The sequence below is a fragment of the Mrakia frigida genome, assembly GCF_051309035.1.
Source record: "Mrakia frigida strain ATCC 22029 unplaced genomic scaffold BDY24scaffold_2, whole genome shotgun sequence".
In the NCBI taxonomy this organism is placed as follows: Eukaryota; Fungi; Basidiomycota; class Tremellomycetes; order Cystofilobasidiales; family Mrakiaceae; genus Mrakia; species Mrakia frigida.
Window position 1 is genome coordinate 72133 of NW_027481279.1, and position 22455 is coordinate 94587.

Here is a 22455-nt window from a genome sequence, read left to right on the forward strand (position 1 = left end):
GATATAAGGAAGGCGTACACTGGAGGATTTTTCCACAAAATATCGAGATGAGATCGAGAGATCCAGATAAAAACAAAGGGACGAAACAGCGTCCCAGGTTTCGTTTGACCTCCGACGTCCTCCTCCTTCCTTCCTCTTCTCGTTACCCCAATGCCTTCCTCTCTCTCCTCAGTCAGTTCATCCCCGTCTCTCTCCCCTTTCCAATCCATTGATCCTTATATCTCCTCTCCGCAGCCCCTGCAACTCTTCCAAGGGGACATCGTCCGACTCGTCTCCTCCCCTTCGGACGTCGCCATGGTAGTCCGGGCGTGGGCTGATGATGATGCCCACAGCCCTCCTCCTCCTCCTCCAGGACAAGAACCTCATCCTCTCGATCGAGCTCTCAAGAGAGGAGAGGTTGGGATCTCCATCCTCTTTCGATCCACTCCTGCGACTCCCTCCCTTCAGATCCTGAACGAGAACACTCTGGAACTCGTGGATCGTCTGCTTCAGCCGGGAGATATCGTCAAGAGGAGCCACGAGAGTCCGAGCAGTGGAGTCGTGATGAGCGTAGAGGTCGAGTGCAGGTTGGAGCACGTTATCAGTGGGCAGAAGTTGGAAGGGAGTTGGGCAAAGAGTGGGGATTTGGAAGGAGCGTTGAAGGTGAGCTTCCCTTCCCTTCTTTCTCTTCCTTTTTTCCGAGAGCTGACTTCGCTTCTTGTTGTTCCTCTTCGTAGGTCGAAGTAGGCGACCGAGTCATCTCTCAAGACTGGATCGGAGTCATCGAGGAGATCTTCGAGGAAGGAACCGTTGAAACTCCAACTGGTGAGCTCCCTCTCTTTTCCCTCCCTTCGACTCGACTCTCCTCCCTCCCTCAATCAATTTTCTCACCCCCGCTTTTCCCTTCATTCGCAGGAGAAACCTGGAAACTAGCCGACATGGGAGCCATGCTTGACACCGGTCGACGAGTCGACGAACTCTTCCCCTTCGGAACCACCGTCCCACCTCTCCGATCCGCCTCCCTCTTCTCCTCCTCCGGTGCTGCTGGACCTCCTCCTCCCAGAGATATCACCAAGGAGAAGGTCGTGTTCGTACAGGCGACGGTGATTTGTATTAGCTGGATCGCGATCTCACAGATGGTGAGTGCTTTTCGGTTTGTTGATCCGTTCTCTCGAGGGAGGGAGAGCGAGGAGGTGAAGGGAGGGTTCGGTCGTTCCACCGAGCTTGATGGAAAGGTTTCACTCTCACGAGCTTGATGGCTTATTCGTTGATTTGAACAGGTCCCCATCAACCTCCAAGATCAACGACCTCGTCCCAAACGGTTCTGGAGCGGAGCGGAAATGAAGGAGTTGCTTCACGTCACGTCGCCCTTGGATCACCTTCCTCAGGTCGGAACGAAGGTCTGCTTCAGGTCTCCCGAGCTGGAACAACATTATGGTCTCGTGCCAACGGTCCATGCTCACGGAAAGATCACTGTTGGAGCGATGATTGTGAGGGAGACGAGGACGAGCGTGGTGGTTCTCTGGCAGGATGGAGAGGTCAAGAAGGAGAGGACGACGGAACTGCTGCCTTACATCAACATCGACGAGTACGATTGCTGGTGAGCACACCCTCGGCCTGATTCGACTTTTCGACGCGTCGAGAAACGAACAAGGGCTGACCTTCGACGGGTTTCTTTTGTTTGTTGCAGGCCTGGAGATCATGTCGTGTTCAAGGGTGACGAGAAGTCTCCGGAGGCGATCGTTCAGAAGGTCAACTCGGAGGAGAGGACGGCAGAGATTCAGATTGTTGGGGAGAACGAGGTGAGTTGGGCTTCGTTTCCTGTCGTTTGAGCGAGCTGAGACGCGATGAATTGCCGACTGACTGCTTCAACTCCTTGCCCTTTGTCGCTCTGGTTTGACTCTCTAGGGCCCATCACCAACTCGGGAAACCACCCTTGTCTCAGTCCTCGAGCTTGACCCTCACGGATCTCCTCCAGGTTCGTCCGCCGCGTCTTCTTCTCTTCCGTCTGCTCGAACGATCTCAACCTGATTCATCTTTCTTTCCTTTTGGATATCTAGATACTTTCGGTGTAGCTCGAGGAGATCTCGTTCTCATCGGACTCTCTCCCAACGGCTGCGTCCCTCCTCGAGTTCCTCGAATCGGTTCGTCCCTCTCTTCGTTTCCTCCTCTTGGTTCTCTTTCCCCGTCTCACCCTCGACGGCCCTTCTCCTTTTTTTTTTCTTTTAGGAGAGTACGACGCCACCACCACAATCGGGGAAATTCGAGAGAACCTGACTCGACTTGGACTCTCACAATCCGCAACCGGGCCATCCAAATCCTCCGCTGCTGCTCCTTCCTCCCTCATGTCCTCAGCTGCCTCCTACATCCGCTCAGGTCTCGGGATAGGATCCAACTCCACTCCCACCGCCAACCCCGATCCCCACTCGAACCCTTCCACCGACAGCAGCAACGCCTCCCTCTCGTCCCACCCTTCCTGGAAAATGGAACTCGGAGGCGTCGCCATTGGAACTGAGCAGGACTGGTCCATGTCCAAGGATCTCGACGCTATCGACTGGTACGGAGAAGTCAAGGACCTGCGCCTGGACGGGAAGGTCGAGGTGACTCTTCCGGGAGGAAGCGTCGCGATCGTCGAGCACGAGAGGTTGAGCATCTTGAACGAGGGTGGGGAGAGAGGGATGTACGGAGATGGTGGGGACGGAGAAGATGGGGAGGAGGACGAAGGGTCGATGGAAGAAGGGGATGGGGATTGGGAGGAGATGGACGGGCTGGAGGACGAGCATGAGAGCGGGAAGGGAGGGGACTTCATGTTCGATGAGGAGGAGGGAGGAGAGGAGGAAGCTGGGGTGCTGAGGGAGGTGGATGAGTGGGGAAGGGACGATGACGATGATGAGGACGATGAGGAGGAGAACGCGGTGGCGAAGAGTCTGGAGGATCTCACTGAAACGACGACGAACGCGCCTGGTCTCGTCGCTCCCATCCCCGTTTCGGCTTCTTCAACAAACGACCCTTCGACATCTGTCCCTCTCCCAACAGCTACTCCTCCCATCCCTTCCATTCTCCAATCGAACGCTTCCTCCTCCTCAGCATCGAAATCCAAACTCGCCGACTCGCCGGAATGGACGCGTTTCGAGATGCTGGAGGAAGTTCCCGAGGATCATCATTTCTTCAATACACCTGTGGGGAAGCCGAATGCTGCCTTCTCGACGAGGATGCAGAAGGAGTTCAAGGTGTTGGCTTCGTCCTTGCCTGGTGAGTTTGGGTTCGTCGAAGGAGAGAGGAAGGGAGAGAGAAGGCGCCGCTGACTTTCCTGTTGTTCGTTCTCGATCAGAAACCATCCTTGTTCGAACGTACGAGGATCGAATGGATCTCCTTCGATGTCTCATCATCGGACCTGCTGGAACTCCGTGCGTTTCGTTCTGTTCACTCGACGCGTCTCTTCACGACTCACGAACTTCGCCTCGTTTTTGTTTCGCAGATACGTCGACTCTCCACTCCTGATCGACTTCCACTGCGACGCTTCCAAGTTTCCGTTCTCGCCTCCGACCGCTCACTTCCACTCCTGGACCAGAGGGATGGGGAGGTGCAACCCGAATCTGTTCGTCCTTCGCTCCTCGTCTGGTTTGGTCTCGTCTCGTCGGCCCTTCGAGCTTTCACTGACAGTTCAACTCCTCGTTCTTTGGTTCTCAGGTACGAGGACGGGAAGGTCTGCTTGTCGATCCTTGGGACTTGGGCTGCTGGAGATGCGAGTGAAGGTTGGAAGTGAGTCTCTCGTCCCGTCTCTTCGTTCTCGACTCGTTTCGATGGACTTTCGAGCTGACGAACGTTTTCGTATCTCGTTCCTCCACAGTCCTCTCAAGTCCTCGCTCCTCCAGACTTTCGTCTCGATCCAAGGACTTGTCCTCGTTCGAGAGCCTTGGTTCTGCGAGCCCGCGTTCGTCTTTTTTTCCTCTCTTCACCCTGGCGAGACCCATCGCTGACCCGCCCTCGCCTCTTCACTTCACACAGCTTCGAGAAGCTCCGAGGGACCAAGGAAGCTACCGTCAACTCTCGCCAGTACAGGTTCGTCTCATCTCTCACTCTCGCTTCGCACTTCAACCTCTCGAGCTGACATTCCTGCTCTTCCTCTCCTTCTCACAGCGAGAAAGCCTTCGTCCTCACCCGAGGTTTCGTTCTCCACGCTCTCCAGTACCCCATCGCCTCCTTCGCCGACGAGATCAATCACTACTATATCACCCTCGGGAAGCTCGAGGAGGTCATCGACGGAGTCAAGAAGCTGATTGAGGTCAGCGGGGCGGGAGCAGTCAGGGAGGAAGAAGCTTGGGGAGATGGCGATGGAGTTGGGAGGTTGACGATGGGTGCGATTCTACCTTTGAAGGTGAGGTTCTCTTCTTCTTGGTTCGAGGTTGTGAGGGACGAGAGAACGGAAGGAGAGACTGACGCGTCGACTCTCTGGTTTTCGTTCGCAGAGAACCATCGAGGCTCTCGAGAAGATTTGGGAGGAGCGTAAAGCTTCGTGATGATTGATGAACCTCATGATTTATTATCGGAAAAGTGTAAAAGCAAAGCAAAGCAAACCTCCGACTTCTCTCTCAGCCGTCCTCCTCCCTCGACGCGACGAACCTGCCAACCAAAACGGCACTCTCGACAACCAGCCCTCCCTCCTCAGGCGGAGCTCCAGCAACCCTCAACCTCTTCTCCAGCTGCTCCCTCCCGAACCGACGCACTTGATCCGGAGCAGTCCCCTTAAACGACAGCCTCAACTCATACCCGAACTCTTCCTCTTCCTCCCACGAAGGGAAGCTTCGTTCCAAACACGATTCGACCTCCTCTCCTTCAATCGCACTCTCCCCAACGAACACGACCTCCTCCAGGCGGTACCACGAGTAGATCCACTCGATCTCTGGGAACTCGAGGACGAGAGGAACAGGACCTTCGAAGACCGGTCCTTCGAGACGGAGGGTGGTTGGGTTGAGAGGAGAGGAGAGAGGGACTCAAGGTCGCCTTCTGTGTCGTAGTCGGCTTTTACGACGAGATGTTTGAGAGGGAGAGGTGATGACTCTGAGGGATCGTAGCGAGTGAGGAAGAAGTCCTGTTCCGTTCCATCGTCGTCGAGGGAGGAGGACCTGCTGATTGCGAGGGAGGAGAGAGAATTGGTTGGGTTTGCTGAGGAGGATTTGGGTTTCCGAATGATGGAAGGTCTCTCGAGAGTGAGACGATGGACCTGTTCGAGGGAGAGGAAAGGTTGAAGACGAGGGATTCCTGGGACGTCCTGGAAAGAGAAGAGGGAGGGAGAGAATGAGCTCGATACATGTGCTCGAAACGAACAGAGGGAGAACTCACTCGAGGACAGAAGAGGAGCTTGGCTTCTTCGATCCATATAGAGATCTTTCTGTAGAGATGCTCCGAGGCGAGTTGGAGGAAGAGGAATGAAACGAGGCAAGCTGGAGGAAGCTCGTTCGGTCAGGAAGGAGAGGATCAAGCTGAGGAGTTCGGTCGGGAAGAGGAGGAGGGAAGGAGGGGAGGAGGAAGGTTCTGCTGCTTGAGAAGCAGGCGGAGTTGAGGGAGTTGGTGTTGCGGGAGGTTCCTTGAACTTGCTCTGTCGAGATTCGTGCAAAACGAAGGAAGGGAGGGAGATTCAGAAGAGGGAGGGAGGGCGGGAAGAGTCGAGCTCACAGACTTACCAGACTCCATTCCAACGCTGTCCTTCTCCCATCTAGACCGGTTCCATGGATCCATCGTCCGAGAGGGAACTTCTCTCGTTCTGCTTCTCCGAAGAGACGATCCTGAGCTTCAACGAGAGAGCAAAGCTGACGGTTTTGGGAGGAGAGGAGGGAGAGGGAAGAAGCTTGTTGGCGAGCTTGTTCTTCGAGGTCTTTGATTCGAGCGAGAACGAGATCCATTCTGAGAGGGCGAAGATGCTGAGGTGAAGAGGGTGGGAATACGAACGAGGAAGGGGGAAACACGTGTTCGAAAGGTCGAAAGGGTTGGGAGGGAAGAAGAGAAAAGGAAGACGAACTCGAAGTTGAGCTCAACGTCGACCCTTCTTCTCCCCCTTCCCTTCCGTTCTCCATCTTTCGTCCCACTCTCCGTCGCCTCCTACAAATATGGCAATCCCTTCGTCAGATATCCTGGGAAAGATTCTTGGCCTGTCGGTGGATGGGATCGCCGCAGATCTGTCCGAGATGTCCAAGGCAGAGAAGAGAAGGCTGAATCTTGCTGTTGCCGAGCACTTCGAGTTCGTGAGTCCCTCTCTCCTTACCTCTCGCTGCCCTAGAGCGCGACGCTTACTCTTCTTGGTACAATTCGGCAGCTCCGCAGACTTTCCGAAGTGCAGAAAGACTCCTACATGGTCGGTACCTTCTTGAAGCCTTCGAGGTTGTGGCCCGCCCTGACTCGCCTTTCTTTCCTCTGTACCTTCCAGGCGGAATTCTGGTCGAAGTTTCTGCCCTCCCTCCTACGTACCCTTCTAGCCATGGAAGGGCTTGAAAACCCAGTCATCTACCTGAACGTCTTCTGTCTCGCCACCGCGCGTCGCGACTCGGAGTCGGCTCCCTTCCATCGCTTCGTCCGCAACTTCCCAGATGAAGCTTGTGCTTTCTACCTCAAGCTTTGGGGCTTTTTGGAGCATATATGTGTCAATCTGGATGTATCCATGGTACGTATACACTTTGTGTATGTTTTCAAAGATTCGGAGCTCTAGAAGTTGACTTCTTTCTTCCCTTCGCCTTCCATCCCTCGCAGGAAGCTGAGGACGGCCCTGGACAGATCGCAAAGCTTCTCGATGTCGCCTTCGATACTCTCTTCGGCCTCATAATGAACCTACCAGCCTCCATGGCCTTCCCTTCCCTCCCTCCCACGACCAAAATCATCCTCCGCGCCGTCGCGAATCGATTCGACAACGAGCCGCGTCTTCGAGCTCCGTTGGAGGCCAGAGGGCTCTGGGAAACTTTCGCCTTGGATGCCGTGTTACATCTCGTCGAATTTGAAGAACCGAGGAGACACGTAGCCGCTTCTGGATCGGACGAGATCAGGCACGTCTGGTGGTCGTGCGAGGCAAACCGACTCGTTTGGACGGCTGGATCGGATTGCTCGCCTTGTGCGAGGCTGGGAGATGAAGAGGAGATGATGGCTTGTTCAAGGGTGAGTTCATCTACGCATCTTTCTCTTCGTTTGTCGTCTTTCGGCTGACTTTCGTCCCTCTCACGACGCGTCCCTCAACCAGTGCCTCGGAGTTCGCTATTGCTCGAAGGGTTTGCCCTTTCTTCCTCTTCTCTCATTGAACGTCAAAGCTGACCTTTTTTCCTACTCCTCTTACCTTACAGAACATCAAAAAGCCGACTGGAAGAGGCACAAACTCCTCTGCTTCAAACCGACGTGGTGAACGACTGTCCAAGGGATTCGAGGGGTGGGTCGACCGTTTGCTCTGAAGGGGTGGGTTTTTTTTTTTTTACTTTGTACTACGTCGAGTTCTTCAAGGTTGAGCTTTGAGATTCGGTCTCGCAGGACGAGGAAACGAGAACGAGATCGACCGTTCGTTCGCTACGCGACGAGAAGCTCTCTTCTGACAGCGTTTTCTCGTCAACGCTTCCCAACGAGAAGATAATCGACCGGCCAAGAAACGAAAACAAAGCTGAGAAATTATATTCTGCCGTCTAGCTTGAAAATTTCGCAGTGTCGATGACGACCTGAGCTTGCCTCTCCCAGGCTCTGCAACAGCTCACAAGGTCCCACTCCCTTTCTCCGCCAACGCCATCTTGGCTTCCTTCGCTCCTCCTTCTCCCACCACTTTCAGCATGACTAGCCCTCGCCTAGCCTCTCAAATCTCCTTCCCTCCAGACCGAAAATTGTCCGCGTCTACTCAGACGAACCATCCTCCGTCTCGTATCTTCATCGGCTCTCTCTCTTCGCAACTCCCTGTCCCTTCCTCCTCCTCTCATTCTCGAAACCCTCCTTCGGAAACGGACGAACCTCGACAACGGAAACGGGATGTTATTCGTCGTCGTCGGAAGAAATCCAACTCTGTAGGAGAATGGGGAGAGAACAAGGCTGGACCGGGAGGAGTCAGAGGTTGGGTCGGAAGGAAGGTCGCAGGAGCAGGAGGAGGAGGAGAGAGCGAGGAGAGATTGGTTCAAGCAGCAGCAGCAGCAGAAGGATACAACGAGGAAGAAGAGGAGAATGTGGGGCTGGGATGGTTTAGGATTCGATGGGAGGGAGAGTCGAGTAGAGGATCAGGTGGCAGTAGGTCGAGGGAGAGCTCAGGAGGCAAGGTCGGAGGGGGGGAGCTCAACAGGAAGCGAGCATCGTCCGTTGGCGACGTCTCAGCAGGAGCCGACAAGAAGTTTTTCATCGAACTCCCCTCAGGCTTAACATCTTCCCCAATCGCTACCCCCAATCTTCCAGAACCGACCTCCTCGTCTCTCCATCTCGCTCCTGGACCTTCTCGACGGGAATGGTCCTCCTCTCAGCCTCCTCCCTCCTCGACCTTCCCCCCCTCCTCCTCTTCCAACACCAACGGCTCCTCCTCCTCTCCTCTACGACCTCCACCCATCACTCAGATCAGCAACGTCTCTTCCGTAGTCGACTCCTTCGTCACCGCCCAATCCTTCGTCTCAGCATCGTCCTCCCTCCAACCAGGCGCTGCTCCTCTCGATCCTCACACCTCCTCGACCTCCTCCCTCCCCGACCACTCCTCTTCTCAAACCATCACTCCACCCGGACCTTCTTCCCAACCCGGAGATCTACCCACCTTCCACCACATTCCCGCATCGCCATCATCCTCCCTTCATCATCCAGCAGCCTCACTTCCTCCTCCAAAGCCCTCCCAAACCGTCCCTCCCGCCCTCCTCCGATCAGCTCTTCGTCGTCCCACCGTCGAGCCAAAGGGCCAAACCGTCCACTTCCCTCTCACTCCAGCTCTCAGTAGAATCGGATCCTTCGGGAGAGGGAAGGGGAAGCAGGGAGTGTTGGCGGAGGAGATGGAAGAGCCCGAGGAAGGGTTGGAGGGAGATGGAGAGCCAGCAGATCCCAACGTCGTCTTAGGAAGGAGCGAAGCCCCTCCGCTGGGAGAAGCTGGCCAGGACGATGATGGGAGGGATTTCGGACCCAAGGATGTGATTCTGAGAGGTGAGTCGTGTCTCTTTCCTTTGTCGTCGAGTCAGCAACGAGGACGTGAGCTCACCTCTTTCCTTTCCTTTCTCTGCTTCTTCAGATCGGATGCTCGTCAAAGTGCAATACTCTCGATCAGCTGGTCTTCCGAGTCAGTACGACGAGTGGGCTCAGAGAAGGGTGCCTGCTGATAGGAGCGAAGCTTGGGAGGAGAAGCTCGTCGTGTTGAGGAAAGGAGCCGTCGAGATCTGGGAGGATTGGGTCAGTTCGGTTTTGGACGCCATCGTTCGCTCGAGACCTTCAAGCCGCTGACTTGCCTCCCTCTGTCGCTTAACCAGAACCTACCTCTTCGAGAAAAGTTCGCAGGGAAAAAGAAGTTGGCTCATCTTATCCCTCTTGACGTCAAGACCTCGCTCTCACTTTGTTTGTCTTCACTCCCTCTCCCTTCCCTTCGCATCGAACAACCATAGCTAACACTACCCCGCTATCTTCCTCTTATAGACTCCCACACCGACCTCACCTTTTGTCTCGGCACTCCCTCTACCTCCGTCTCCTCGACCTCCTCCTCGACCTCCAAAAAGAACACCACCCGTCTCAAAACGAATCGAGCAGGAACCTCCATCTTCCTCTTCAACCCCAAGACTCGAACTCGTTCCACCGACTGGATGTGGGAAATCTATCTCCTCCTCAGCACGTCCTACGCCCTCCCTCGTTTCCTCGACGTACACGTCCCGGATCTCAACAACGCTCGAATTCGAATCCCCGTTCCGGTCGTAGGAGAGACGCATGGCTTCGACAGTACAGAAGCGGTAGTGAGAGCAGTGTCGAGGAGAGGAGTGATAGAGAGCTGTGTGGAGGTGTTGAAGGATTTGGACGGGTGGAAAAGATTGATGCAGGAGATGGGGGTGAAGGACGGAGAGGAGGGAAATTGGGAGGAGGTCGAGGGGAAGGTTGCGTTGGCTTGGAGGAAGAGGGATAGGTTAGATTGGATATGGACAGATCTGGATGTGAACGGGAGGAGGAGGGATTGGAACTTGTTGGTCGGAGCTGGGCCGTTGAACCAGGTCAGTCTTCGTTCTTGCTCTTTCCGTCGAGCCGCTTTGCTGACCTTTCTCTTCCCTTCTTTTTCATCCGCCTCGCAGATGAGAATCGCTTCCGTCCTCGAGCTTCGTCTCGCTCGTCACAACAACGCCGTCGTCCATCTGAAAGGAGGAGGAAGAGCGTTCGAGCCGCCAGGAATCGAAGGTTACCTCACTCGAGTCAAACCCAAAACCCAGACCCTACGAACGACCATCTATGTTACCTCCCACGACGGAAACCTCTTCGTCTGCACCTCCGGCAAATCTCATCCTCCTTTTCCTCCTACCTCAGCAACTTCTCCAACCTCCCCTTCCGCCGCCGAAACGACTTCAACTCCCACTTCTCCAGCCAAATCCTCCGTCAAATCCTCCAAGTCCAAACCAAGCAAGATCCCAACCTCCTCCAAAGCACCACCACCTCCTCCCTCCTCTCTCGAAGAGTTCAGGTTCTCGGAGCGATGTCGAGCCGTCTTGCAGATTCTCGGTTCGTCGGGACTCGTCGACTTCAGATCCATCGTCGATGTTCGACGCGTCTCGAGAACTCCAAGACCTTCTGCTCCCGCTGGAGGTCACGACGCTCCGGAGAACGGTGGAGACGAGAACGGAGGGGGGCCGACCGAGGACGATGATGGATGGGAGAGTCTGGAGGAGGATGAGGAGGACGAGGGAGGAGAGGAGGGGTTGAGGATGGGGAAGGAGAGAGGAGAGGCGACTGAAGTGTCGGAGTTGAGGAGGAAGAGGATGTTTGAGATTGAGCTGATTACGGGGGATGTGCAGACTTTCGAGGTGAGCTCCACGCTTCTTATAGTCCGGCTGAAGGATCTTCCCTGACATCTCGTCTCTTTCTAGGCTCATTCGCGTCTCGGAGCTCGAGAGTGGGTCGAACGAGTGAGTCTCCCATTCCTTCGGGCGTTTCGAGCTCGAGATCACGCTGACTTGTGTTGATTTCCCCATCAGCTCAACGATCTCCGGATCTTCTGGTCTGCGAAACACGAGACGACGTTCGTCCCAACCTCTCTCGTGCCGACCTCGATTCGCTCCCTCGCTGACCTCTCTCTTCCCCTCTTCTCTCGTTCAGCGCTCTCCGAGAGATGGAAGTCTCTCAAGCGAAGCACATCCACACGTCGGGCATCGTCTCAGGCCGGAAACACGCCCACACCGACAACGACGACAACGCTTCAGACGACTCGGACGAAGTGATCGATCCCGACGAACCGCCTCCCTACCTCGAGGACCTCTGGAACTGGTGTGTTATCGAGGACTGCCGGAACATCACCAAGGCAGGAAGAGTGTTCACCAAACGAGGCAATCGACAGTATCGGTTCGTTTCTTTCACTTGCGCGCCTTTCGAGCTCGAGCTGATTTTGTTTCTCTTCTCTCTTCTCAGATCCAAGTACACGATCTTGCTCTCAGGCCATCTTCTCCAGTTCTCTCTTCACGTTGAAAAGCCGTTCCATCTTCGATCGCACCGAATCTCGCTCATAGACGCCTATGTGAGTTCCATCGATCTCGACGCGTCGTCAAGACTCAACCTGACTTTTCTCTTTCATCCGACGCAGGTCTACACTGGCCTCCTCGCTCAAGACGAACTCCCTCCATCTTCGAACGAGAACGCGTTGAGACACGAGTCGAGGAGATACGCTGACGGGTTGCAGACCTCGGACGGAGCTGAAGGTCCGTCGCTCATTCTTCGATTCTTCGTTCTCACCTCGAATCCTGACCTCTCCTTTTTCTATCTCGCAGACACCTGCCTCGTCCTCTGGTACCGACCCCATCTCATCACCTCCAACGCCGCCAAACTTCACGAACGAGTCGCGTCGGATGAAACCTTCACGCCTCCTCCTCTCGGAAAATCAGGACACGAGCAGATGGTGCTTCGAGCCCGGAGCAAGCTGGAGAGAGACTCGTGGGCTTGGTGTCTTGGGTTCGAGATCGAGAGGTGAGTCTCTGTATCCTTTCTTTGTACTGAACATGGGCTGATCCCGTTGCGTTGCTTCACGTCGAATCCAGGTTGACGAGGAGGAGGGTCGTCAGGGAGGAGAGGATGAGAGCGGCAGGAAAGATTGACTGAGTTGGACCTTTTTAACGAGTTAATGATGACTTTACGAACCTTCTCGATCTTCTCTGCGAGAATCTAGCGAGTCTGCCGAGAACTGCACCCTGACGACGAAATCGAGAGACGTCGTCGAGCTCACTTTCGCGTTCTCCTCCAACCGTCCATCTTCTCCTTCCCGCGTCCCTCCTTTCGGTCAGTCCTTTTCCTCCCTCTATCCCTCCACTATCCACAGAAGCGTCGCCAAGATTTTTTCCTAGTAAAAGGTCGGATCGCCCACACGTCCATCGTTCCCAATCCCTTCCCTTCAGCGCACCCTTCTCTCCTCCTTCTCTTCCTCCTCCCTTCCTTCTTTTCTTTCCCACTTCGTCCCCACCTCTTCACCTCTATCACTCATCTACTCCAAACCGTCTCTCTCTTCTTCTTTCTCTCTTTCTACCACCTCCATCATCCCTCCCCTCGAAGACGAACGAATCGAGCGAAGATGGAACGACGTCGAGGATTGAAGGAAACCAGCTTGCTGGCTCTCCCGAGTCCCACACCCTCCTGTCCGTATTTCATCTCTCTCTTCGAGTCTCCGAGGGTTCGCACTTCTCTTCTCCTGCTTCGGCTCGAGATGGGCAAGTTGCTCAGGGACGTAAGGCCGGATCGATCAACGACCTTCGTTCAGCGAAGGAGACTCGTGAAATTAGGCCCTCACTCTCCCCTTCCCCCTAGAGATCCACAGAGTCGGCGACCTTCTCTTCGGAGAAGCGAGCTGAACGGGGGCAAAGGCACGAGTCTACATACTTTTATTTCCTTTTGATTCTCTGTTATACACGAGGGGGAAGAGGACGAGCCTGTCCCCTTCTTTGCACTCGCCCTCCCGGTTAGGCCGAGCGATTCCGTACTCAGCTCAAGAACGGAGTCGTGGATCCAGACGAGGACGTCTTTTTTTGGGAGGGATATCCACAAGCCCTTATTTCTCTCGCTCTTGATTTCCTCTCTCTCAGGTTCACTTTTGGTTGAGCCAGAGGGAGAGGAGGGAGAGGCGAGGGAAGGGCGGAACACTGCAACAGCGGTCCTCTTTTCTTCAAGCTCGACAAGAGACCGTGAGGTATTTCAGAGCTCACATCGTTTCTTCTTTTTATTCACTGGTTGCGTAGGGAAGACTTGGGAGAAACCTTAATTCTCCCTTGGGGTTGTTGCGTTGGAGCTCGAGCTCAGTTTGTTTGAGAGGGGAGGGGAAGGGACGAAGGAAGGAGAGCGTGAGCTTTTCTTCCCTTCGTTTCTACGAGGACGAGATTCATTTCTCGTCCTTTTTGTTGGAGGTTCAGATGGAGAGGACGAGCTTCTTCCTTTCGGGGAGAGCTCGTGCTGGAGTGAGGAGAGTCGGGAATGTTGTGAGAACGCGTCGAGGGAACGGAGGGAGTTGGGCTGAGCTCGAGGTCGCAAGAACTTGAGCTTGGAGAGAAGGCTGGGAACCGGGAGAGGTTCTGGAGGAGAGGCTCTGCACTGGGAGCGATGAAGATAGGGAACCAGGGAACGAACGGAGCGTGGGAAAATGATATACAACTTCAAGAGGCTTTCGAGCTCACTGAGCGACCACCTTCCTTACGACTCATCATCACTTCCGCCTTTTCCATCTCTTGAAGCAGCTCACTGACTATCATTCCTTGCTCATTTTGGACCCAGGTACCTCGCATCTCGTTCGTCGGACGGCCTCGTTGATCGATGGCTTCCCTCCTCACGCCTCTCCTCCCTCTCCTCCTCCCTACCGTCATCCCTTTCCTCCCCATTCCTCCTCGGTACCGGAACGACCGCGTCACCCTCATCACCCTCCTCTCCCTCTACATCCTCTTCACCTTCGTCACCTCGGATCTCCAGATCTCAGCGTCGAGGAACTTCTACTCTTCCCTTGGACTGTCGAGAAGCGTCGAGGACGGAGCGGCGATCAAGGACGGATGGAAAGCGTTTGCGAGAAGGAACCATCCTGATCGAGTCGGAGTAGGGAGAGGAGGGGAAGAAGTGTTCGTTGAGGCGAGAAGGGCTTACGATGTGCTGAGCGACGAGGTGAGGAGGTGGGCGTACGATCGGTGAGTTCAAACGGTCTTTCCTTCGACGCGTCGAGACCTCCCTGACCTTTCTCTCTTGCCGTAGCTTCGGACCCGATATCGCTTTCTGGAAGGGAGTTGCTACTCAACGAGAGTACCTCCTTCGAGGAGTTACTTCTTCGATAGGCTACTACGTCGTCTCAGCAGCGGTCCATCTCCTGATGAGAATCACCGGTCAGGTCTCGTCGTCTTCGACTTCCTTCGTACGTTCTCTTCGCCTTCTCAGCCTCCTCCCCCGAGTCGTTGTCTGAACTTGTTATATTTTCTTCTCCTCCATCAGTTCCGAAACCTCCTCCTCCCAACCCTCCTCATCCTCGAACTCTCCCTCCTCTTCACACCCACACCTTACCCTTCTTCCTCCTCCTCCTCCGACTCAACCTTCCTCTCTTTCACCCACCCCTTCCCCATCCGACTCCTCACCCGTCTCTTCCCTCAACGAACTCAATATCAGCTCATCCAACTCCTTCACAACCTCTACGTTGCCGCTGCGATGTTCCTCAACCAGCTCGGACCTTTGCTTTTCCCGCAGAAGAGGAAGGAAGTGCGAGGAGAGGAGAAGGAGAAGGAGCTGGAGCAGATGGTGGAGAGGTTGGGTGTTATGGTTAGGGTGGCGGAGATGGAAGGTGAGTTTAATTGTTTCCCTTCGAGCGGTCGAGACACGTCGTGAACTCGGAACTGACCTCGACGCTCTTCGACCATCTTCCCACCTTCACAGCCGCCAAAATCTACACCTCTGAACTCCAACCCGTCCTTTCCATCCCTTCCACCTCCTCCCCAACTCCACTCCAACTCCTCGAAGCTGAAATGGAGCAGATCCTCATCGACTCGAGGATCCGGTCGCATCCCGCTGTTGCTCCCGTGTGGGCGAAGGCTGTTGCGTACGGGAGGGCGAAGGAGGCTGCTGGTAGTGGTGTTGCTGGGGGAGGTGGAGCTGGGGAGGGACAGAGTTGAGGAGAGGTGGAGGAGAGGGAGGGAAGGACGGTTGACCAACCGTGTTGGGACTCTAGATTAGACGTTGTGGCTTTTTGCTTTATGACTTTGAACGACTTTTGATCGTCTTCTTTGTTCGAGAGAGAGGTATCCGAGAGTGGGCGAGCGAGACGGGAAGGAAAAGGGAAATGACGAGAGCGAGAGTGAGACGCGTCGTCGAGGCAGAGAGATCGCTCGAACATCGCAAGAAAAGGAAGGCCGACGCCTTTTCTGACTGCAACGTCGAGATCCGGAGCTCTCGTCGAAATCTCAAACACACGGAGATCCGAAAAAGACGAAGATAAATAGGAAAAACCTCGTCATCAAAACCTCAGCTCTCCCTCGAAATCGGTTGAGCTGGCGACCTTCCCTCCCTCCTCCCAAACCATCTCGAGCCTACGGCAAGAGCTTCTCCCACCATGGTCCTCCTCCTCCCCACCGTCGCTCTCCTCTTCTCAACTCTCCTCCTCCCCATCCTCCCAACCCTCGCGGTCAAGCACGAAGACTTCAAGAAATGCGATCAAGCCTCCTTCTGCCGCCGTCTGCGTTCGCTCTCCTCTCGTCAAGCTGCCTCTCCTTCCACCTGGTCCTCCCCTTACTCTATCCTCGCCCCTGGAGCCCTGCAATCCATCGAGTCCGAGTCCGACTCCTCCATCATCTTCGCCGTCGGCAGCTCGCTCTACCCTGAAGCCAAGTTCGAGCTCAAGGTCGACATCGTCGGGGACGGGATCGCTCGGATTCGAATGGACGAGGTCGGAGGACTGCAACAACGTTACAACGAAGCTTCCAAATGGACTCTTGTAGATTCTGCTCTCCGACGAACCTCTTTCGATCTCAACACCGGGTCCGAAACGAGCAACGTCACCTACTCTTCGTCTGGGACGGTTCACACGCTCAAGCTCACGCACTCTCCGCTCAAGATCGAGCTGTTCAGGGAAGGGGAGGAAACGGCCGAGGTGGTGGTGAACGGGAAGGGGTTGTTGCATATGGAGCATTACAGGTTGAAGCCTGGGAAGGAGCCAGAGGAGGACAAGAGCGAAGCGATGGACGAGTTTGAAGCTGCAGCGGAGGAGGAAGGAGGAGTGCAGAGCGTGGTGGTGAGTGAGGTCGAGAGGGAGTGGTTCGAAGGAGAGAAGGAGAAATGGGAGAAGGGAATGTGGGAGGAGACGTTCAAGAGTTGGACGGATTCAAAAGTCAGAGGTCAGTAGTGGAGCAACGAAGAAGAGAAGGGGAGAGATGGGAGGGAGGGAGAGCTGACCTTTCTTTCGTTTTTTTGTTTTCTTTTGACCTCGTTCTGTTTAGGTCCCGAAGCTCTCTCGATAGACGTCACCTTCCCTTCGGCTACTCACGTCTATGGAATTCCTGAGCACGCTGCTCCTTTGTCGCTTCCTTCGACCGAGTGAGTCCTCTCGACATACCCTCCTTCCTTCGACGAGCTCGAGACTGACCTCCTCGCCGCACTTTCCCTTTCCTCAAGTGGATCCTACTTTTCGGAACCCTACCGTCTCTACAACGTGGATATCTTCGAGTGTTAGTCCCAAGACTTAAAACAACATCAGCCGAAGCTCACCTCTTCCCTCCTCCCTCCCTCTCCCTCCTCAGACGAAGCCTCCTCTCCCATGTCCCTCTACGGTTCCGTCCCTCTCCTCCACGCGCACTCGCCTTCCTCCTCCTCAGCCATCTTCCACCTCTCCTCCTCCGAAACCTGGATCGACATCTCCCCTCCTACCTCCTCCTCGGACGGGATCTCGACCCACTGGATCTCCGAATCCGGTATCCTCGACCTCTTCCTCCTCCCCGGATCCACCACCTCCCCGAACGCGCTCTTCAAACAGTTCGCCTCCCTCGTCGGCCCTCCTGCTCTCCCCGCTCACTGGGCGTTGGGCTACCACCAGTGCCGATGGAACTACCTCGATCAGAAGGACGTGCTGGACGTGGACAGGAGGTTCGATGCCGACGGGGAAGGATTCCCTTTGGATGTGACCTGGTTGGATATAGAGTATGCGGAGGAGCACAGGTACTTTGATTGGGACGAGGGAAAGTTCCCGGATGTGAAGGGCATGTTGAAGAAGGTCGAGGAGAAGGGGAGGAAGGTGCGTTCTTTCGTCTCGAGCTTCGTTTCGGTTTCGACGCGTTCCCTTTCGACTCGAACTAAACTCTCGGTCCATTGTTGTTTTCCGCTTCTTCCGCCAGATGGTAGCCATCGTCGACCCTCACATCAAACGAACCCCTACCTTCCCCATCTACGCCGAATCCCTCGATCTCGACATCATCGTCAAGAAGCCTGACGGGAAGACGGACTACGAGGGGTGGTGCTGGACGGGAAGCTCGGTTTGGGTGGATTTCTTCCATGAGAAGAGCTGGGGGTGGTGGAGAGGGTTGTTCAAGTTTGAGAAGTGGACGGTGAGTTGATCTTTTGATGGTTCGAAATGAGACGGACGAAGGGAGAGAGGAGGAAGAGGAACGAGGAGAACTGACGCGTTTTTCGTCTTCGTTTCGAACAGAACTCGGCGAAGAACCTGTTCATTTGGAACGACATGAACGGTTCGTTACTTCGAAAATCAGTAATACTCGAGGAGTAAGCTGATAGTGTTGGTCGATGGATTCTACAGAGCCTTCGGTCTTCAACGGTCCCGAGATCACCATGCCCAAGGATCTGCTTCACGAGGACGGGAAGTGGGAGCATCGAGACATGTACGTTCCTTCCCTTCTACCCACTCGCTCACGCCTCTCACACGAGCTGAACCCTCTTCCTTCGTGTTCCTTTCCTCCAGCCACAACCTCAACGGACTGATGTTCGTGAGTACAAAAGCTCCCTCTGCCTGTTCCCTTCCTCGTCGCGTCGAGTCTCGTCCCTGACCTCTCCTCGTTCCTCTCCTCAGCAAAAACAAACCGCTCTCGGCCTCGTCGAACGAGAAACCCCCGCCAAACGTCCCTTCGTCCTCTCCCGATCCTTCTTCGCTGGATCTCAACGATGGGGAGCCATCTGGACCGGAGACAACCTCGGAACGTGGGCGCATCTCGAAGGGAGCTTCCCGATGCTGCTTTCCCTCGGGATTGCTGGGCAGACTTTCTCGGGAGGTGAGTTTTTTTCTCCGTCTCTCGACTTCTCTGCTCCGTTGACATCGATGCTGATCCTTGCTTCGTTCGTTCGTTGCCTACAGCCGATGTCGGAGGGTTCTTCGGCGTGAGCTTCCTCTCTTCTCTTCCCTCCCTCTCTTCGTTCGTTCGTTTCGTTTCCGCTGACTTTCCTCTCCTCTCCTCCCTTCCTTCTTTCGATCAAGAACCCCGGCCCGGACTTCCTCGTCCGATGGTACCAAGCCGGAGCGTTCATGCCCTTCTTCCGAGCGCACGCCCACATCGACACCAAGCGACGAGAACCCTACCTCCTCGAGGAACCTCACAAGAGCTACGTTCGGGATATGATCCGGCTGCGATACTCGCTGCTTCCGGCTTGGTACACTGCGTTCAGGGAGGCTGCGGTGGATGGGGTGCCGGTTTTGAGGTGAGCAGGAAGTGAGGAAGAGGGAGGGAGGGCGAGGGAGAGAGACGCGTCGATTCGAACTGACTCCCGTTTTGCGGTTTGATTGTTGCAGACCCCACTACGTCCAGTTCCCTAAGGATCCTGAAGGCTACGCTATCGACGATCAGTTCTACCTCGGTCGATCGGGCTTGCTCGTCAAACCCGTCGTTCAAGAAGAGATCGATCAGGTTGAGATCTACCTTTCTGATAACCAGGTGCGTCGTCGTCGTCTCTCCCTCTCTCTCTCTCTCCCTCTCCCATCCCTCTTTGCTCACTCACCAACTTTTCCTTCCTATCGTTTTCAACCCCCGTCAGCCCTATTACGACTACCACACGCACACCCTCCACCCCTCGTCCCCTCTCCCACGAAACATCACCTACCTCACTCCCCTTTCGACGCTCCCTCTCCTCCACCAAGGAGGATCGATCCTTCCTCTCCGAACCCGAATCCGACGGTCCTCGCCCTTGATGTGGAAGGACCCGTACACCCTCGTGGTTGCGCTGGGAAGGGATTCTACAGCGAGGGGAGAGTTGTACTCGGACGATGGCGAGTCGTTCGGGTTTGAGCAGGGCGAGTTTGTTTGGAGAGGGTTCGAGTTCGTTCCTACTGGGAAGGGAGGGGTGTTGAGGAACTTTGATTTGGTGAAGAGCAGGAAGGGGGAGGCGGGAATGTCGTCGGAGGTCGAGCAAAGCTACTCTGCCTCGAACGCTTGGGCGAGGAAGCTCGCTGAAGAAGCGGTGAGGGTGGAGAGAGTGGTCGTTCTTGGTCTGAAGGGGAACGGACCGAAGAAGGTTAGGGTTGGCGGGAGGGAGGTCGAGTTTGAGTTTGTTAAAGGTTTGGAGGCGGGTGCGAAGAAGGGAGGAGGGAGGGCGAGCGAGTTGGTGGTGAAGGATCCGAAGGTGTTGGTCGGGGAGGATTGGGAGATTATGTTTGAGTAGAGAGAGAGAGATATTTAGAGTAGTAGTAGTAGTTTTTCGATCTGTAGTAGGAAAGATGGACTTCGTGCGTGCGTGTTTGAAGAGAGGGGAGAGAAGGGGAGACGCGTCGAGGAGCGAGAAGACTCGGGTTAGAATCGAGCTGAAAGTTTTCGCAAGCCGAAAGATGTCACGAACGCAAACCCTATCGTTGAGAAAGACGTTGGAAAATCTGCTTCCGACCCCTCGGTAACCCTTGACGACCCGACTGTTTGTTTCCGAATCGAGCTTCGAGCTCATCAAGCTCCTTCCCTCCCTCCCTTCCTTCCTTGCAACGGCAACGATGGTTGCGCTCCCTTTCTCTCTTCTCCTCCTCCTAGCCTCTTCCATCTCAGCCTTATCCTCCCCTCCTTCTTCTGCTCCTACTTCCTCTCTCGATCCTTTTCGCTCTCTTCGACAAGGAGGATCGCTGGAAGCTGGATCTTCGGAGGAGTCCTTCCCTCCTGCTCCCTTTGAGTTCTGCTCTCTCGACGACCAGGATCCTTCTCAGGGAGCGCCGCTGTCTATAGGAGGAGGAGGAGGAGAAGATGGTGCTACTTCAACGAGTCCAAACTTACCACCTCCGTTGGACGAAGGTCATCTCGTTCCAACCTCTTCGACGACGGAACCCTTTCCTCCTTTCTCGCCAGCTTCGAATCTACCATCTCCTCCTCGACCTCCTCCTCAACCGTCTTCAGCACCACCACCAACCTCGGACTCTTTACCGGATCCGGCTTTCTTATCTTTCGAGGAATGGAAGGCTCTTCAGTTCGCTCGTCAAGCGGCCAGCAGCAGCGTCGATTCAGCCTCGATCCCTTCGTCGACGACCGTCGTTCAGGATAGGAACTCGACCGAGGGAGCGGAGGAGGAGGGGACGTGTGTGACGGTTGGGGAAGGGTGTGTGGTGCAGGAGAACGGGACGAATAAGGACGAGGGAGGAGGAGGAGGAGGGACGTCGAGCTCGTCTTCCTCCTCCTCGTCGTCGCCTTCGTCTTCTTCTTCAACCCCTTCGGCCAAATCACCCTCTTCCCCACCTTCAAGAAGGTTCAACTACGCTTCTCTAGACTGCTCAGCTAGAGTCCAGTGAGTCCCGTTCATCCTTTCGTCGTCGATATCTTCGAGCTCGGGAGCTGATCTTCCTCCGTTCCTCTTCCTCCCTCCCACCCAGCTACTCCTCCCCCCTCACCCGCTCGCCTTCCTCCCTCCTCCACAAATCTCGAGATCGCTACATGCTCACCCCTTGCTCCTCCACCTCCCACTTCGTCGTTATCGAACTCTGCGACGAAATCAGAATCGACACCCTTGAAGTGGGCAACTTTGAGTTCTTCTCCAGTCGGATCAAGGAGGTCCGCGTCCGAGCTGGCGAGAGCGAGGGCGAAGGCGACGGGGACGGGGAGGAGGGGGAGTGGAAGGATGTAGGGACGTTCAAGTTGGGGAACGTTAGGGGTTTACAGGTCAGTTTCAACGATTCATCACCTTGTCGTTTGGAGGGACTGATACGTCGTCGCGTCTTTCTTTTGGGCAGTCCTTCAAATTCCCCTCCCCCACCTCGTTCCATCGGTTCCTCCGAATCGACTTCATCGGACACTATGGAAACGAGTACTACTGCCCCGTCAGTCTGCTCAGGATCTACGGGATGAATCAGATGGAAGCCTATCGGTACGAGGTCGGGAAGGGGAGTGGAAGAGCAGGAGGAGGAGGGGAGCAGCAGCAGCAGCTTGCGGCTTCGTTAACTTCAACGACCTCGACGGCGACGGTGGTGGAGACGGAGAGGGTTGAGAACAGGAGGGTAGGGGAGGAGGAGACAGCCGAGACGTCCTCTTCGACGACGCCCGTTCCTCGTGCCGCCAACTTCTCCTCGTCCTCGACGTCGTCGTCCAGCAAAATCCACACGCCGGTCCTCGAGTCGGTCTCACCTCCGCTCGTCCTATCCTCCATCGTTGGAACCTCCGCCTCCTCGGTCAGCTCGTCAACTTCCAGCTCGAACGCGTCCTCCTCGTCAACTTCCATCGTCGCGTCGAATCAACACACTCCTACTTCCTCGTCCTCCCTCCTCAACTCCTCGGTTTCGCCGAATCTACGAGCGTCACTAGCTTTGTCCCTTCTGCCACCACCTCCACTCCCTACGACGACACTCAGCGAAGCTAAACCACCTCCTTCAACACCCACCTCGACTTCGACCTCTTCGTCTTTGTCGAAACCAAATTCGGCTCTCACCGCGAGTAAACCTTCCAACACCACTTCTCTATCCTCCTCATCCTCCTCTCTCTCTCCAACAACAACAACAACAACAACAACAACAACAACAACAACACCAACCCAATCCCTCTCTTCCTCCTCGTCTTCCTCCCCTCCCTCTCGTCCTCCAATCCCCCTACCACCACCGCCGCCCTCCTCCCCCTCCGACTCTGGCGAATCCATCTACGCCTTCATCATCCGTCGTCTCACCACCCTCGAATCCGACTCCTCCCTCGGTACGATCTACATCGAGGAGCAGTCTCGGAGGATGGCCACTCGCGTCGAGAGGGTGCAGCGGGAGGTGGTCGAGTGGAGGGAAGGCTGGGTGAGGGAGTGGGAGAAGGGGAGGGAGAGGGAGAGGGAAGCTGGGGTGAGTGGTTGGACGATGCTTTTTTCGTTTGGGACGAGACGCTGATGGTTGTTTTTTGGGGGTTTGGGATTTGGCAGCGCGCTCATCAA

At 55.4% G+C, this 22455-nt stretch overlaps 7 protein-coding genes across 7 annotated transcripts; 6 read left to right on the top strand and 1 right to left on the bottom strand.

Moving 5' to 3' along the window:
• Window positions 1–33: 33 nt before the first annotated feature.
• BDY24DRAFT_374680 (ubiquitin-conjugating enzyme E2) lies at window positions 34–4533 on the top strand. The gene is made up of 16 exons (XM_076638449.1): window positions 34–171; window positions 235–642; window positions 717–804; window positions 895–1118; window positions 1260–1579; window positions 1670–1781; window positions 1888–1957; window positions 2040–2123; window positions 2209–3231; window positions 3311–3386; window positions 3458–3577; window positions 3670–3741; window positions 3830–3913; window positions 3988–4041; window positions 4120–4357; window positions 4449–4533. The coding sequence occupies exons 1-16, from the start codon at window positions 151–153 to the stop codon at window positions 4497–4499; spliced, it is 3045 nt and encodes a 1014-aa protein (XP_076500538.1). The 5' UTR covers window positions 34–150; the 3' UTR covers window positions 4500–4533.
• On the bottom strand, window positions 4511–5568 carry BDY24DRAFT_374684 (uncharacterized protein; the record flags this gene model as incomplete). Its single annotated transcript, XM_076638450.1, has 1 exon — window positions 4511–5568. A coding segment is annotated over exon 1 (616 nt), but the record flags the coding sequence as incomplete, so codon positions are not given.
• A 95-nt stretch (window positions 5569–5663) lies between these two features.
• Window positions 5664–7418, top strand: BDY24DRAFT_89508 (zinc finger MYND domain-containing protein). The gene is made up of 6 exons (XM_076645220.1): window positions 5664–6221; window positions 6293–6331; window positions 6404–6637; window positions 6724–7122; window positions 7205–7232; window positions 7305–7418. The coding sequence occupies exons 1-6, from the start codon at window positions 6087–6089 to the stop codon at window positions 7361–7363; spliced, it is 894 nt and encodes a 297-aa protein (XP_076500540.1). The 5' UTR covers window positions 5664–6086; the 3' UTR covers window positions 7364–7418.
• Window positions 7419–7730: 312 nt separating this feature from the next.
• BDY24DRAFT_374690 (Pleckstrin homology domain-containing protein) lies at window positions 7731–12281 on the top strand. Its single transcript, XM_076638451.1, has 11 exons — window positions 7731–9105; window positions 9191–9348; window positions 9426–9510; window positions 9589–10151; window positions 10230–10952; window positions 11016–11054; window positions 11124–11167; window positions 11245–11487; window positions 11554–11659; window positions 11726–11840; window positions 11910–12281. Exons 1-11 carry the CDS (start codon window positions 7776–7778, stop codon window positions 12107–12109), a joined length of 3606 nt encoding a protein of 1201 aa, XP_076500541.1. The 5' UTR covers window positions 7731–7775; the 3' UTR covers window positions 12110–12281.
• Window positions 12282–13932: 1651 nt separating this feature from the next.
• Window positions 13933–15263, top strand: BDY24DRAFT_411364 (J domain-containing protein; the record flags this gene model as incomplete). The annotated part of the gene is made up of 4 exons (XM_076642917.1): window positions 13933–14294; window positions 14359–14515; window positions 14593–14935; window positions 15028–15263. The coding sequence occupies 4 exons, from the start codon at window positions 13933–13935 to the stop codon at window positions 15261–15263; spliced, it is 1098 nt and encodes a 365-aa protein (XP_076500542.1).
• A 387-nt stretch (window positions 15264–15650) lies between these two features.
• Window positions 15651–19818, top strand: BDY24DRAFT_374696 (glycoside hydrolase family 31 protein). The gene is made up of 13 exons (XM_076638452.1): window positions 15651–16481; window positions 16584–16680; window positions 16759–16811; window positions 16884–17374; window positions 17475–17684; window positions 17786–17825; window positions 17894–17975; window positions 18056–18080; window positions 18164–18362; window positions 18446–18468; window positions 18566–18786; window positions 18878–19019; window positions 19120–19818. Exons 1-13 carry the CDS (start codon window positions 15701–15703, stop codon window positions 19741–19743), a joined length of 2988 nt encoding a protein of 995 aa, XP_076500543.1. The 5' UTR covers window positions 15651–15700; the 3' UTR covers window positions 19744–19818.
• A 1127-nt stretch (window positions 19819–20945) lies between these two features.
• Window positions 20946–21418, top strand: SLP1 (Slp1p; the record flags this gene model as incomplete). The annotated part of the gene is made up of 2 exons (XM_076637168.1): window positions 20946–21212; window positions 21284–21418. Coding segments are annotated over 2 exons (402 nt in total), but the record flags the coding sequence as incomplete, so codon positions are not given.
• Window positions 21419–22455: the final 1037 nt, after the last annotated feature.

What these genes read in the sequence shown, in the direction of transcription:
- BDY24DRAFT_374680 (XM_076638449.1), top strand. Translation starts at nt 151, where the DNA reads ATGCCTTCCTCTCTCTCCTCA. An exon ending in ATTTGGAAGGAGCGTTGAAG is followed by an intron (nt 643 to 716) that starts GTGAGCTTCCCT and finishes TCCTCTTCGTAG; the next exon opens with GTCGAAGTAGGCGACCGAGT. An exon ending in GATGCGAGTGAAGGTTGGAA is followed by an intron (nt 3,742 to 3,829) that starts GTGAGTCTCTCG and finishes GTTCCTCCACAG; the next exon opens with TCCTCTCAAGTCCTCGCTCC.
- BDY24DRAFT_374690 (XM_076638451.1), top strand. Translation starts at nt 7,776, where the DNA reads ATGACTAGCCCTCGCCTAGCCTCTCAAATCTCCTTCCCTCCAGACCGA. An exon ending in CAAGGATGTGATTCTGAGAG is followed by an intron (nt 9,106 to 9,190) that starts GTGAGTCGTGTC and finishes CTGCTTCTTCAG; the next exon opens with ATCGGATGCTCGTCAAAGTG. An exon ending in TCGAGATCTGGGAGGATTGG is followed by an intron (nt 9,349 to 9,425) that starts GTCAGTTCGGTT and finishes TCGCTTAACCAG; the next exon opens with AACCTACCTCTTCGAGAAAA.
- BDY24DRAFT_374696 (XM_076638452.1), top strand. Translation starts at nt 15,701, where the DNA reads ATGGTCCTCCTCCTCCCCACCGTCGCTCTCCTCTTCTCAACTCTCCTC. An exon ending in TTGTCGCTTCCTTCGACCGA is followed by an intron (nt 16,681 to 16,758) that starts GTGAGTCCTCTC and finishes CCTTTCCTCAAG; the next exon opens with TGGATCCTACTTTTCGGAAC. An exon ending in CATTTGGAACGACATGAACG is followed by an intron (nt 17,826 to 17,893) that starts GTTCGTTACTTC and finishes TGGATTCTACAG; the next exon opens with AGCCTTCGGTCTTCAACGGT.
- BDY24DRAFT_89508 (XM_076645220.1), top strand. Translation starts at nt 6,087, where the DNA reads ATGGCAATCCCTTCGTCAGATATCCTGGGAAAGATTCTTGGCCTGTCG. An exon ending in TTGCCGAGCACTTCGAGTTC is followed by an intron (nt 6,222 to 6,292) that starts GTGAGTCCCTCT and finishes ACAATTCGGCAG; the next exon opens with CTCCGCAGACTTTCCGAAGT. An exon ending in TGCAGAAAGACTCCTACATG is followed by an intron (nt 6,332 to 6,403) that starts GTCGGTACCTTC and finishes TGTACCTTCCAG; the next exon opens with GCGGAATTCTGGTCGAAGTT.